Raw genomic sequence first — 14,226 nt, 5'->3', positions numbered from 1 at the left:
AGACGAAGGTCTAGATCAGTGGTCACCAACTTGTGGTCCATGGACCACTGGTGGTCGGGAGAAAATTTTGGTGGTCTGCAGAAAAATTATTTGCATTTTTTATGTTGCACTAAATACTATTTATCTTTTTAAAAAATTCATATTAGTGGTCCTCGGGATTTAAAATTATGAATTTAGTGGTCCCTGAGGTCCGAAAGGTTGGTGACCCCTGGTCTAGATGCAGCCTGGAAGAGGAAAAATCCATCTGAAAAACTAAAAGTGTAAATTCCCAGACATCAAATATTAATGAAAGCAAAACTCTGTGAAAACATAAAGCATAAATATATATTTTTGTCTTAAGCTGAGCCTTTACTTTATTAATGTGATTATAAAAATCTTGTAATAAGTAACGTATTATAATAGTATATTATCTACCAAATAAATGTATTTGCATTAAATTTGTAAAGGGTAATAATGTTTTTGATATTTCAGATTCATCTTATACAACAGTATAAATTATAACTGATTGCTTTGGGTTTTCTACTTTAAAAAATGCTGAAATAAAATATAAAAAGTTATATATTAAATTGATGGGCTAGATAAATCCTCACTTTTCCTCCTTAACCATGACATGTTATACTTAGTACTCCAAACAACCAAGTGAAATCATAGCAGATTTGTCTTTCGTAATGTTCTAATAAAACATTCATTTACTGCATGTTTCATTACAATTCTTAAAGCAAATCTCATCCTTATGGTGGATAAAATCTTAAGTCTGAAAGCAAAGTATTACAACATATAAATACACAATAATTATAAAGTATTATACACACATACACAGAGACACAAAGACATATAAAACAATAAAAAACTATTAAAATAATCAAGGGAACAGGGAAGGAGAAGAAAAATGGAAGCAAAAACAGTAACTTTTTAAATATTTGCAGAGAAGGCCTGAGTACAGTCAGATGTTCAGCAGGCACCTGAAACATGTTGCAACAAACAATTCACAATTTTCAGGGAAGAATTTTTCAGGAGGTAGAAGGTCAAGCCAACACAAAGTAAATCTACCTGTGAGCAGCATTTTGTAGTTCTAAGTAAAAGCAGCAGCAACAAACACCCCCCCCCCTCCAGCACACACACAATGATTTCAGTTCTGCAATGGCAAAGACTGTCCATTAGATGTCCTGGTATTAAGATTTTTATGACCTAATGCATCATATGTACAATCTTTAATGCTGCTTAGTAGTAAACTGGAAGCCAGCATGGTTGCTTCAATAAATACACAGCATATACCATGCCAGGTGCCATATTCAACAACTTGGCCAAAACAGTCTGCAGTAGCTGAATCCTCTTGACTCAAAGGGTGAGCTTGTTTAGCTTGTGCCTTTCAGTAATCCAAACATTAAGGTTACCAGTTTGTGAACAATAATGGGTTCTACCAACATTGTTTTGACTTGGGCCTGTAAGTTTATCACTGGCACTTCCTTTTTCCTGCTGTGGGCAGAGAAGGATGGCATTCCATCTTTCTCCCTCCACCCCCCTTCCTGGGAACCACACTCTTTTTCCAAACAAGGCTTGATGGGGTCCCTGAGAATTGCTCTATACTATTTCTTTCTGCCTCTGGCCTCTTTTTTCTTCATTCTTTGCAGCCTCAGCTCTAATATTGGGAACCTAGACAGAGAAGCTGCTGCATTCTTTGCAGAGTTGCATTTACTCACCTATTGTTCAGGAGCTACACTCAGTTCCAGCATAACAACAACATTCTATATTGCTTTTCTGGCAGTGAATCTCACCCACCACCAACCCCAAAAGGATTAGCCCTGATTTCTGGTCTAGGCTGGCCCTCTAATTTCACTGGTGGCTATTATCATGGTCAACTTAGAAACAGTCTGCATCTTTATTTGAAGCAAATCTTTAATCCAATGAATAGAATAGAATAGAATAGAATAGAATAGAATAGAATAGAATAGAATAGAATAGAATTTTTATTGGCCAAGTGTGATTGGACACACAAGGAATTTGTCTTGGTGCATATGCTCTCAGTGTACATAAAAAAAAAGATACGTTCATCAAGGTACAACATTTACAACACAATTGATGATCAATATATCAATATAAATCATAAGGATTGCCAGCAACAAGTTATAGTCATACAGTCATAAGTGGAAAGAGATTGGTGATGAGAACTATGAAACGATTAATAGTAGTGCAGATTCAGTAAATAGTCTGACAGTGTTGAGGGAATTATTTGTTTAGCAGAGTGATGGCCTTGGGAAAAACTGTTCTTGTGTCTAGTTGTTCTGGTGTGCAGTGCTCTATAGCGTCGTTTTGAGGGTAGGAGTTGAAACAGTTTATGTCCAGGATGCGAGGGATCTGCAAATATTTTCACGGCCCTCTTCTTGATTCGTGCAGTATACAGGTCCTCAATGGAAGGCAGGTTGGTAGCAATTATTTTTTCTGTAGTTCTAATGATCCTCTGAAGTCTGTGTCTTTCTTGTTGGGTTGCAGAACCGAACCAGACAGTTATAGAGGTGCAAATGACAGACTCAATAATTCCTCTGTAGAATTGGATCAGCAGCTCTTTGGGCAGTTTGAGCTTACTGAGTTGGCGCAGAAAGAACATTCTTTGTTGTCCTTTTTAATGATGTTTTGATGTTAGCTGTCCATTTGAGATCTTGCGATATGATAGAACCCAGAAATTTGAAGGTTTCTACTGTTGATACTGTGTTGTCTAGTATTGTGAGAGGTGGAAGTATGGAAGGGTTTCTCCTAAAGTCTACCACCATTTCTACGGTTTTGAGTGTGTTCAGTTCCAGATTGTTTTGGTTGCACCACAAGGCTAGTCGTTCGACCTCTTGTCTATATGCGGATTCGTCATTGTCTCGAATGAGACCAATCACTGTTGTGTCATCTGCGAACTTCAGTAGCTTAACAAATGGATCATTGGAGATGCAGTCATTGGTATACAGAGAGAAGAGAAGTGGGGAGAGCACACAGCCTTGGGGGGCCCCTGTGCTAATTGTACAACAATGAAAGGTACATTGGACTTAGCTGAAGGTTCCTTCTGGGTGCGCTGCGTGAGAGTCCAAGCAGTGGTTTAATCTTATCTGATTGGCCAGAGACTGAGTTAAATTTGCATAAACACCCCTCCATCCTCCCCTGGAGCTCCAGTTCGTTAACGAGGTCTGGGTCTAGATAGGATGATACCTGTAACGATAAAGACACTCGCCTCCAGACCCTGGACCTGTTGGATGTAAATAAGGGAGGGTTTGGACTCTCACGCAGCACACCCAGAAGGAACCTTCAGGTAAGTCCAATGTTCTTTCTCTGGTGCGCTGCTTAGAGAGTCCAAGCAGTGGGATATACCCAAGCTAAGTATCCCTAGGGCGGGAAATCGAAGAGTCCAGGGTCCCCTCAGGTTGAAGAACCTGCTGTAACACTCTCCGCCCAATAGCCGCCTCAGCTGAAGCAAACTTGTCAATCTTATAATTCCGTATGAAAGGAGAGGGCGAAGTCCAGGTGGCTGACCTACAAATTTCCAGTATTGCTGCCAGTATTGCTGGCAATCCTTATGATTTATATTGATATATTGATCATCAATTGTGTTGTAAATGTTGTACCTTGATGAACGTATCTTTTCTTTTATGTACACTGAGAGCATATGCACCAAGGCAAATTCCTTGTGTGTCCAATCACACTTGGCCAATAAAATTCTATTCTAAATTCTATTCTATCGAAGCCTGAGTAGCCCAAGCTGCAGAAGTCGCTGCACTTCTCGTTGAATGAGCTGTGATGCCAGATGGTCTGGGCTGAACCTTCTGTTCGTAGGCCAAAGATATGCAGGCCCTGATCCATCGACTGATTGTGGAAGAAGACACTTTCGTGCCCAAGGAACTAGGCTTGAAAGATACGAACAATGATTCAGATCGTCGAAAGGATGCTGTGCAGTCAATATATCTGCATAGAGTCCTACGAATGTCTAGGGTATGTCAGAGACGTTCTCTAGAATGTGTTGGACATGGACAAAAATCCGGAAGAATAATCTCCTGGGCTCTATGGAACCATGAATTCATTTTAGGGACAAACGTGGGATCCAGGTGGAGAATCACCCTGTCAGGATAAAAAATGCAGAGTTCCTTGCAGACAAATAGTGCAACTATTTCTGAAGCCCTTCGAGCAGATGTGATGGCTACAAGAAAGGCTACTTTGAAAGACATCAGCTTAAGGCTAGTAGTGTCCATAGGTTCGAATGGGGAAGATATGAGAGCCTGTAATACAAGTGACAAATCCCAGGAAGGGTATTTATGTACTGGAGGAGGTCGTATATTAAATGCTCCTTTCAGGAAGTTACGTACTCTTGGATGGTGAGCAAGAGAATCAGCTCCATTCTCAGGAATAACCATTGCCAACGCAGCAACTTGTCTTCGGAGAGTATTAACCGCTAAACCAGAGGTTAACCCATCCTGCAGAAATTGTAGAACGTGTGGTATGGTTGCTGATATTGGATCGATGTGCTGTCAGAAACCCCAACGACAAAATGCAGCTCACGTTGCATCATAATGCGTAACGTCGATGGACGACGACATGCCAAACTGGTATTAATTACATCTGCAGAAAAATGCTCCTGCTACAAGAGCTCCCTTTCAAACGTCATACGGCTAATTGGAGCCATTGCGGATCTGGATGTACATTGGATTACATCAATAAATTACACCATTGGATTACATCAATGAAAAGGCGAGACGATGGAACAATCTCCTGTTCCGTGATGGGTTCTGTGAACAGAAGAACTATAGGATCCGGAGATTCCCATTGTTGTATAATAAGGGCCCCCATGTTGGCCGTAGTTTTGGCTTTATACAATAATGAAGGAAATAGATCATGTCAAAACAGACCTGCAGAAGAAGGCTTGTCATGCATGGCTCTCTCATCGTCTAAGAGATTAAATTCAGACATCTCATCCTCATAAATATAAGACATGTCTGAATCCTGAGAAATGGACGGAGAATAAGACTGCAGTCTGGCCTCACCACTTGCATGACCCAATTCTGTAATGTGTCGTGAATGAGGTTCCCTCTGTTGAGGTGGATTAAAAATGCCTTGTTGAATGAGGGCAGCATCAGTGCTCTTAGAAATAGTCTGGAATATCATGTCACACATTTCTTGTGACAGATAGGTGTTCGTACCTTCCTCCGGAGGAGCCCCACTGCGGTAGGCATAAATGTGGCAGAGACATGGGATGATCTGCGGGATTGCAAGGGACCTGCATCAGATAGTTGTGATTCAGAAGGAGGAACTGGGTTCAACTCCTGCATGTCCTGTGTGTCAGGTAGTATGTTAGGTGACCAACCAGCTTGATCTGTGTGAGTGGTTTGGTCCTTGTTTGAGGATTTTTTGCTAGATTTCAAACTTTCACTTTGCTGTGCCCTTTTTTGAGCAATAATAAATTGCTTTTCCAAAACACATTGACGTCTTTGAGCATCCTTTTGTGATGTAGCTGATGTAAAAACTGATCCAGAGGTATGCTTGGCTCTGGATTGAGACCTCCATGATATCTTACTGGTAGAAGAATCTCGTGAGGGAGATTGACTGCGGTCAGCCATAGTTAAATAAAATTGATAAAAGAGTCAAATGATAGAATCAAATATGTTATGACCAACATCACGGTCAATAATCACAATATAGAGCAATCGCTGGTTATGTGTATAAATAAAGATATGGCACGCAGCAGACACCAGAGCTGCACAAGCGCCTGTTACTCACAGCGAATTTGGGAATTAGGGATCCGACACCACGGCCCTTTACCCAGATGTCAATGTGCGCAGAACCTATAGAAAGGTTCTTAAAGCGCTTATTACACCTGACAAAATTAAATAAACGCCAAACTGACATCACAATTTGTTGAGCGCCCAGAGTCACAGGTTGAATAAATTCCTGAAGAGATCAATATTAAGGCTGAACCAATCACCCCGGTTCATATAAAGGAACAAAGAGCAATTGCAGAGCTTTAATAGAAATTCAGAAGTTTAGAGCCAGCACTACACCCGTTACTTCCAATGTAATATTAAACCTTGCTAATTAGCCGAGGCAATAAAGGATGCCGCCACATGCCAAACTGTCAACAGGGAATTCTGTGCTGTGCTGGAGTCGAGCACCCAATTCAAACTTCAATATAAACTGTCAAATGGCATGAGGGAATTTCTCTTAAATAAACGCCAAACTGACACCACAATTCGTTGAGCGCCCAGAGCCACAGATTGAATAAATTCCTGAAGAGATCAATATTAAGGCTGAACCGATCACCCCGGTTCATATAAAGGGACAAAGAGCAATTGCAGAGCTTTAATAGAAATTCAGAAGTTCAGAGTCAGCACTACAGCCCTGTTACTTCCAATGCAATATTAAACCTTGCTAATTAGCTGAGGTAATAAAGGATGCCGCCACATGCCAAACTGACACCACAGCTCCTTGTGCGCCAAAATGGCCTCAAAACTCACGAAATTGTTTATTTCAATTTGATCCGATGATCTGCAGGCTCCCTGGGAGCAAAGAAGCCGCCACTGTAAGCTATTTTAAAAAATGGCAACAAAATAGCTATTAGAAAGGCCAAGCAGTGGAGCTCTAAGAATAAAGTCTCTCTTGGCTTGACTGAGTTAACGAACTGAAGCTCCAGGGCAGGATGGAGGAGTGTTTATGCAAATTTTACTCAGTCTCTGGCCAATCAGGTGAGATTAAACCACTGCTTGGACTCTCTAAGCAGCACACCAGAGAATGGCCAAGTTTTGCATTGTTATTTTTTTCCTGCATTTTTAGGATAATGCTCAGAATTTAAATTTAACTGGTTCTCATATTTTGTAAATATTTTACAAGTACAAAGTAAAGATCCCACTGAATTGAATTCACTTCTTGATGAGCATACTCATTTCTGTGTACTTTGCTTAATGAAATATGGAACTGATATATTATGGCCTTCTACGATACTTTTCTGTTTCCAAGTTAAGATTATACAGGTAGTCCTCAATTTATGATAAGTGAGCCCAAAATTTCTTTTTGTAAGCAAAATAGGTCAGGAATTTGGCGTAAGCCGGGAAGCTCGTTCCAGAGTGTGGGAGCCCCACAGAGAAGGCCCTTCCTGGGGCCGCCAGCCGACATTGTTTGGCGGACGGCACCCTGAGAAGTCCCTCTGTGGGAGCGACGGTCGGTGGGAGGCGATGGTAACAGCAGGCGGTCCCGTAAGTACCCAGGTCCTAAGCCATGGGCGCTTTAAAGGTCGTAACCAACACCTTAAAGTGCACCGGAAGGCCACAGGCAGCCAGTGCAGTCTGCGCAGGAGCGGTGTTACATGGGAGCTACGTGTAGCTCCCTCTATCACCCGCGCAGCTGCATTCTGGACTAGCTGAAGCCTCCGAGCGCACTTCAGGGGGAGCCCCATGTAGAGAGCATTACAGTAATCCAAGCGAGAGGTAACGAGCGCATGAGTGACTGTGCATAAGGCATCCCGATCAAGGAAGGGGCGCAACTGCCGGACCAGGCGAACCTGGTGGAAGGCCCTCCTGGAGACGGCCGTCAAATGATCTTCAAACGACAGCCGATCATCCAGAAGGACACCCAAGTTGCGCACCCTATCCTTTGGGGCCAGTAACTCGCCTCCAACAGCCAGCCGCGGCTGCAGCTGACTGAATCGGGGTGCCGGCATCCACAGCCACTCCGTCTTGGAGGGATTAAGCTTGAGCCTGTTTCTCCCCATCCAGACCCGTACAGCCTCCAAGCACCGGGACAGCACTTCAACAGCTTCATTGGGGTGGTCCGGGGTGGAAAAGTACAGCTGGGTGTCATCAGCGTACTGCTGGTATCTCACCCCGAAACCACTGATGATCTCACCCAACGGCTTCATGTAGATGTTGAACAGCAGGCGAGAGAATCGACCCTGAGGGACCCCACAAGTGAGGCCCCTCGCGGTCGACCTCTGCCCCCTGTCAACACCGTCTGCGACCGGTCGGAGAGATAGGAGGAGAACCACCGATATACGGTGCCTCCACTCCCAATCCTCCAACCGGCGCAGCAGGATACCATGATCGATGGTATCGAGCGCCGCTGAGAGGTCTAATAGGACCAGGGCAGAGGAATATCCCTTGTCCCTGGCCCTCCAGAGATCATCCACCAATGCGACCAAAGCTGTCTCCGTGCTGTATCCGGGTCGGAAGCCGGACTGGAACGGGTCTAGATAGACATCTTCATCCAGGTGTTGGGGCAGCTGTCGCCACGGCACTCTCTACAACCTTCGCAACAAAGCGAAGGTTGGAGACTGGACGATAATTAGCCAAAATAGCTGGGTCCAAAGAGGGCTTTAAGGAGGGTCTCACCACCGCCTCTTTCAAGGCGGCAGGAAAACCCCATCCAACAAAGAAGCGTTGATAATCCTCTGAGCCAGCCTCGTGTCACCGCCTGAGTGGCCAGTACCAGCCAGGAAGGGCACGGGTCCAGTAAACATGTCGTGCCGTGAAGCCTCCCCAACAACCTGTCCACGCCCTCGGAGCCACAGGGTCAAACTCATCCCAAATGTGCTCAACAAGACGTGCCTCCTCTCCCTCGCTTGATCATCCCAAATTCGGTCCAGACCGTCCCTCAGCTGAACGATTTTATCGTATAGATAACCACTAAACTCCTCAGCTCGTCCCTGCAAGGGTCATCCCGCACCTCCTGATGTAGGAGAGAGCGGGTCACCCGAAACAGGGCGGCCGGGCGGTTATCTGCCGACGCAATGAGGGTGGAGGCGTAGGAGCGCCTCGCTTCCCTCATTGCCACTAGGTAGGGCCCAGTGTAGGTCCTAACTAGTGTCCGATCAACCGGGCGACTGGACCTCCAGGTGCTCTCTAGGCGTCTTCTCCGGCGTTTCATCTCCCTCAGGCCCTCGGAGAACCAAGGGGCCGGACGAGATCTACGCCGGGTCAGAGGCCGCAAAAGGGCGACACGGTCCAGGGCCCCGCGGCCTGCTCCCAGGCCACGACCAGTTCCTCAGTCGTGCCGTGGGCCAGATCCTCAGGAAATGGCCCAAGCTCCGTCTGGAACCTCTCAGGGTCCATCAGGCGCCTGGGACGGAACCACCGTATAGGTTCCGTCTCCCTGCGGTGGTGAATAGCGGTTCGGAAGTCTAGGCGAAGGAGAAAATGATCCGACCATGACATTGGTTCTGTTACTAAATCATCTAATACCAGATCATTTAACCACTGTCCAGAGATAAAAATCATATCTAGCATGCCTCCCCCTGTGTGCGTAGGGCCATCATTTACTCGAATCAGGTCCAAGGCCGTCATGGAAGCCTGGAACTCCCGAGCTGCCGTTGATGACAGGCCAACCGATGGCAAGTTGAAATCCCCCATAACTATAAGTTTGGGGGTCTCAACCGCCACGGCAGCCAGTACCTCCAACAGCTCGGGCAGGGCTGTGGTCACGCAGCAAGGAGCCAGGTACGCGATCACCAAGCCCAACTGATTCCTATAGCCCCAGCGCACACAGAGGGATTCGCAGCCAGCAATCTGAGGAACAGTGGTCTCCTCGGCTCTAGATCTTCCTTAATAACAACCGCCACCCCCACCCCTACCTTGGACTCTCGGCTGATGAAATGCTCGGAAGCCTGGAGGCACATCTCAACAAGGGGACCCCCTCAGGGCCCAACCAGGTCTCCGTAATGCCCATGAGGTCCATGGACCTCCCTGAATAAGGTCACAAATCAGGGGAGCCTTATTAACCACGGACCGGGCATTACATAACATCAGCCAAGGTCCAAGCTCTGAGGATCATGGCCACCCGAGGAACGGTAGGGACTGAGGGCGGAGCACGTGATCGCTCTCAAACTTGAGCACGTGCCCCCATAACTCGACACGGCCCCTCCCCGCCATATCTGCCTCTCCCACTTACCGTACAGATCGAACAGCCCTCTAAACCTGGAACGTCCTCCCCCCCTGCCTTCAGACAAGATGGCGTAATGTCGCGAACTAGCACAGGGGCTGGATCCCTCCCCGACGGGTCCTCCCCCCACCCGTCGAATCCCTCCCCCCCCTTAAAAAACCCTTATTTAAAAAACTATTTAAAAAACCCCACAAATTCTTCTTAGCCGCATGCCACCTCTCTGGGTCCCAAGACCCTTCGTTAAGGTAAGCCCTCGATAGCTTGGAGGGCCATTCCTGCGAGGCGGGGGAACCTCGCAGTCGTAGTAGATCGGCAAATGAATATCTCATGGAGAAATAGGCCCAAAAGTCGTGGCAAAATGTCCATCCTTAGCCGTCAAGATGTACGCCGTCCATGTCTCCACCCCTACGTCGGCAGATTATCCTCTGGACCCAAAATGGCCCCACATGCCGCTCTGCTGCTGTAACAAATTGTCCAAGCCAACCACCTCTCCGTCACTGATGGAATAAAATAGCTCAAAGAGAGGTGAACCGCTGATGACGGTTGCGGAATGTTGGCAGGGCATAACAAAAGTCAGAGTAGGGGAGAAAACGATGTTCCAGTCCATGACCATGAGGGGGGGAGGGGGGAGGGGGGGGGAGGGGGCGTTGTTCATGCCCATACGAGTCCCGTCCCAGCACCAAAACTTAATAGCAACCCGAGCACCCGGTGTCCAGCATACCACCATTAACGTCCTCCGTCGGTGTTCGGGCGCCTCAGCCATTGTTTGTGTCCTTTGTTGGTGTCCAGTTGATATCTGTGGCCACAACGGCCCGAAAACTGCTGATTCATGCCGGGCGTCTCCGCAGGCCCCCCCCAACATGGCCGCCGCCGTTCGCTGCCTAAGGGCAAACTCCGGCTCCGTGCTCGGCAGCCGAGAGTTCAATGAGGCCCGCAGACCTCACTCTCGGTAGCCGAGAGAATGACAAGACCGGGGCCCGAAGACAAGCAGCTGGGCGAGCGGCTAAAGGATATCGTAGCCGAGGACTTCCAGCCGCTGTTCAGCCCCCCCCAACATGGCCGCCGCGTTCGCTGCCGGAAAACAAACTCCGTACTCGGCAACCGGGAGTTCAAAGAGGCCCAAGGACCTCGCTCCCGGTGGCCGAGAAGATGGCAAGACCGGAGCCCGAAGCCAGGCAGCTGGGCGAGCGGCTGAACGGCATCGTGCCAAGGATTTCCAGCCGCCGGCTCCACGAGATTTTCAGGAAGCCGCCATAACGCGCATGCGCAGAAGAAATAAATGGCTTGCCAACATGCTGAAAGGCAGAACCGGCACCATGGTTCCTTTTGCCTTTAAAAATACAAGGCAGACAGCACGGAGCTGTCAATTAGCCACAAGAAAAGTTGAAAATTCAAAGTAAAAGCGCGGAGCCGACACCACGACCCCCTTCGCACTTGTAAACCCAATAAACAGCGCGGAGCCACCACCACAGCTCCTTGTGTGCCAAAATGGCCTCAAAACTCACGAAATTGTTTATTTCAATTTGATCCGATGATCTGCAGGCTCCCTGGGAGCAAAGAAGCCACCACTGTAAGCTATTTTAAAAAATGGCAACAAAATAGCTATTAGAAAGGCCAAGCAGTGGAGCTCTAAGAATAAAGTCTCTCTTGGCTTGACTGAGTTAACGAACTGAAGCTCCAGGGCAGGATGGAGGAGTGTTTATGCAAATTTTACTCAGTCTCTGGCCAATCAGGTGAGATTAAACCACTGCTTGGACTCTCTAAGCAGCGCACCAGAGAATGGCCAAGTTTTGCATTGTTATTTTTTTCCTGCATTTTTAGGATAATGCTCAGAATTTAAATTTAACTGGTTCTCATATTTTGTAAATATTTTACAAGTACAAAGTAAAGATCCCACTGAATTGAATTCACTTCTTGATGAGCATACTCATTTCTGTGTACTTTGCTTAATGAAATATGGAACTGATGTATTATGGCCTTCTACGATACTTTTCTGTTTCCAAGTTAAGATTATACAGGTAGTCCTCAATTTATGATAAGTGAGCCCAAAATTTCTTTTTGTAAGCAAAATAGTTGTTAAGTGAGTTTTGTCCCATGTTATGACCATTCCTCCCATAGTTGTTAGGTGAAGCTAACTAAATGTGTCTTCAATGATTTTGCTTCTTGGAAGGTCGCAAAAGGTGATCACATAACCCTGGAACACTGCAACCAATATAATACATGCTAGTTGCCAACCATCCAAATTTTCATTACGTGGCCATGGGGATGTTGCAATGGTCATAAGCATGAAAACACTCATAAATCACTTTTTTTTCTCTGCAAACTACAAGGACAAGTTATCATGAGTTTCCCTGCATTAGAGAAATGATATGCTGTTATTTTCTTCCAAGATTATTTTTTTACTTCATAATTTAACCAACAACTCTGGTATCTCTTGGTTATTGCCCATTCAAGTACCAATCAGATTCAACCCTTTTAAGTCTTTTTAGCTATTGTTTTGCTCCACTATATCTGGCACATGCTTGGATCAAATCAAAAGGAAAGCATATAACCTAAATGGGAAATAATTATTGAAGTCCAAACAATATTTAAAGTTTTTATCTACAGAAATAACAGATTAAGCTGTACCACTTCAACACAGACATGGAGAAGTTCCATTTTAAACAACATTTCCCAATAATAAAGGCTTATGCCAAGAGCTGCAGTAGCGCAGTGGTTAGAATGCAGTTAATTCTGCTGCCTGCTGGCTGCCTGCAATTTGGCAGTTTGAATTTCACTAGGCTCAAGGTTGACTCAGCCTTCCATCTTTCCGAGATGGGTAAAATAAGGACCCAGACTGTTTGGAGGCAATAGGCTGATTCTGTAAACCGATTAGAGAGGAGTGTAAAGCATTATGAAGTGGTATATAAAGTCTAAGTGCTATTGCTATTTCTGGGGACCTTTTAAAAACACATGTGAAAACATTCAAAAATGATATGAATCTTGAAGTTGTAGAGGAGGATATAAAATCATCTTCATCAAATATAAAAGTATTTTAAAAGCAGTTCAGCAACTCTGGGGTGAAATTTGATACTGCAAAACAATTTGGGGCAATTCTTAGAATCACAAATCATTTTCATTTTATTTGCATTTATTTCCATTTTAAACATTTGGATATTTCCAAAAAGAAGATTGGGGGTGGGGGGGAAGGGGAAGAGATGAGGAAAAACTTTATTTATGTCAAATATATTTTACCTATCAAAAAGATTCATCATCATTATTTACTTTAAAATGTATTTTGACACTGATACAATCTTAATGGATGGTTCAAATTTAAAAAGTAGATACAAGTTAACTACAAAATTTACCATTATTCTTCTGGATCTTGCCAACCCAGCCACCGAGTAGGTAGTGCACCAGTTGTCTGAAAATTAATCTTCCAAACTGAAGCAATTTATACCAGTCCAGGGATGACCAAAACCTGAAATAAGCCATTTTATCCAAAACACGGTATCTCACTGAAATATCTCATATGCTGTGAAATTGCAATAATTAAACACATCACAGATTTAATCCAAATCTCAACCCGCAGTCTTAGAACAAACTAAACAGGATATATTAGATGAATAAAATCAGTTTTTTGACATTATCAAAGAAAAATCAGCTGCTACAAATGGTACAGGGAAAGCCTACCCTTTCCTATCAATGGGAATCCAGCTATCAGTCTTATTGAAGAAAAAAAATGAACTCATTTTAATATATGTCATACATCTATGGTTTCACAATTGTGGGAGCCGAAATCTACACATCTCAAAGTTGCTGAGGCTGAGAAACACTGGTGTAGTGGCCTTAATCTGGTATGAAAAATAAGTTATTTCCAACCTTTCACGTGCAATCTAATTTATCAGATTTTCCCTTTTTTTCTAATTTGACTGTACTGCATAATGATGTTGGGCCTTTAGCTATTACTTAAGATTGCTATGTGATGTTTTGAAAAAAGAAAAATAGTGTTTTTTTTAAAAATGTGAAACAACCATTTTACTAAATGAAATAAAGTACAGTGTATGTTCAAATTTTAGCTATTGGATGATTGGAATCAAGACCAAGGTCATTAGAATCAAGACCAAGGTCATAAAGCATGTAACAGTAGTGAGTTGATTTACAATGATAGTTCCAATAGTGGGTCATTAACGAAATTCTTGTGGTCATTAAGTGCAGCATCATCTTATTGCCATTTGTGACATCTTACTGGCTTCCTGATTGATTTGCTTGTTGTAAGTGTGCAGTAAAGATTGCAAATGGCAATCATGAGACGATGGCAAAGACATAATTTTGAGAACTAGTGTCTCCTCATTC

General features: G+C 44.6%; 1 protein-coding gene across 6 annotated transcripts in view; it reads right to left on the bottom strand.

Moving 5' to 3' along the window:
- PRKAG2 (protein kinase AMP-activated non-catalytic subunit gamma 2) overlaps window positions 1–14,226 on the bottom strand; it is a 285,727-nt gene that overhangs the window by 29,720 nt on the left and 241,781 nt on the right. The window contains exon 1 of one of the 6 annotated variants that reach the window (XM_058183750.1): window positions 13,239–13,632. The exons of the other annotated variants lie outside the window; for them this stretch is intronic. Within the exon in view, the coding sequence (XP_058039733.1) occupies window positions 13,239–13,365 (127 nt within the window). The 5' untranslated portion in view covers window positions 13,366–13,632. Of the gene's footprint in view, window positions 1–13,238; window positions 13,633–14,226 lie in introns of those variants that run through there. 6 annotated transcript variants of the gene reach the window in all.

Source organism: Ahaetulla prasina, chromosome 4, assembly GCF_028640845.1.
Source record: "Ahaetulla prasina isolate Xishuangbanna chromosome 4, ASM2864084v1, whole genome shotgun sequence".
NCBI lineage: Eukaryota > Metazoa > Chordata > Lepidosauria > Squamata > Colubridae > Ahaetulla > Ahaetulla prasina.
Note: the sequence above shows the minus strand (reverse complement) of the source record. Positions and strands in the feature narration are given on the sequence as shown.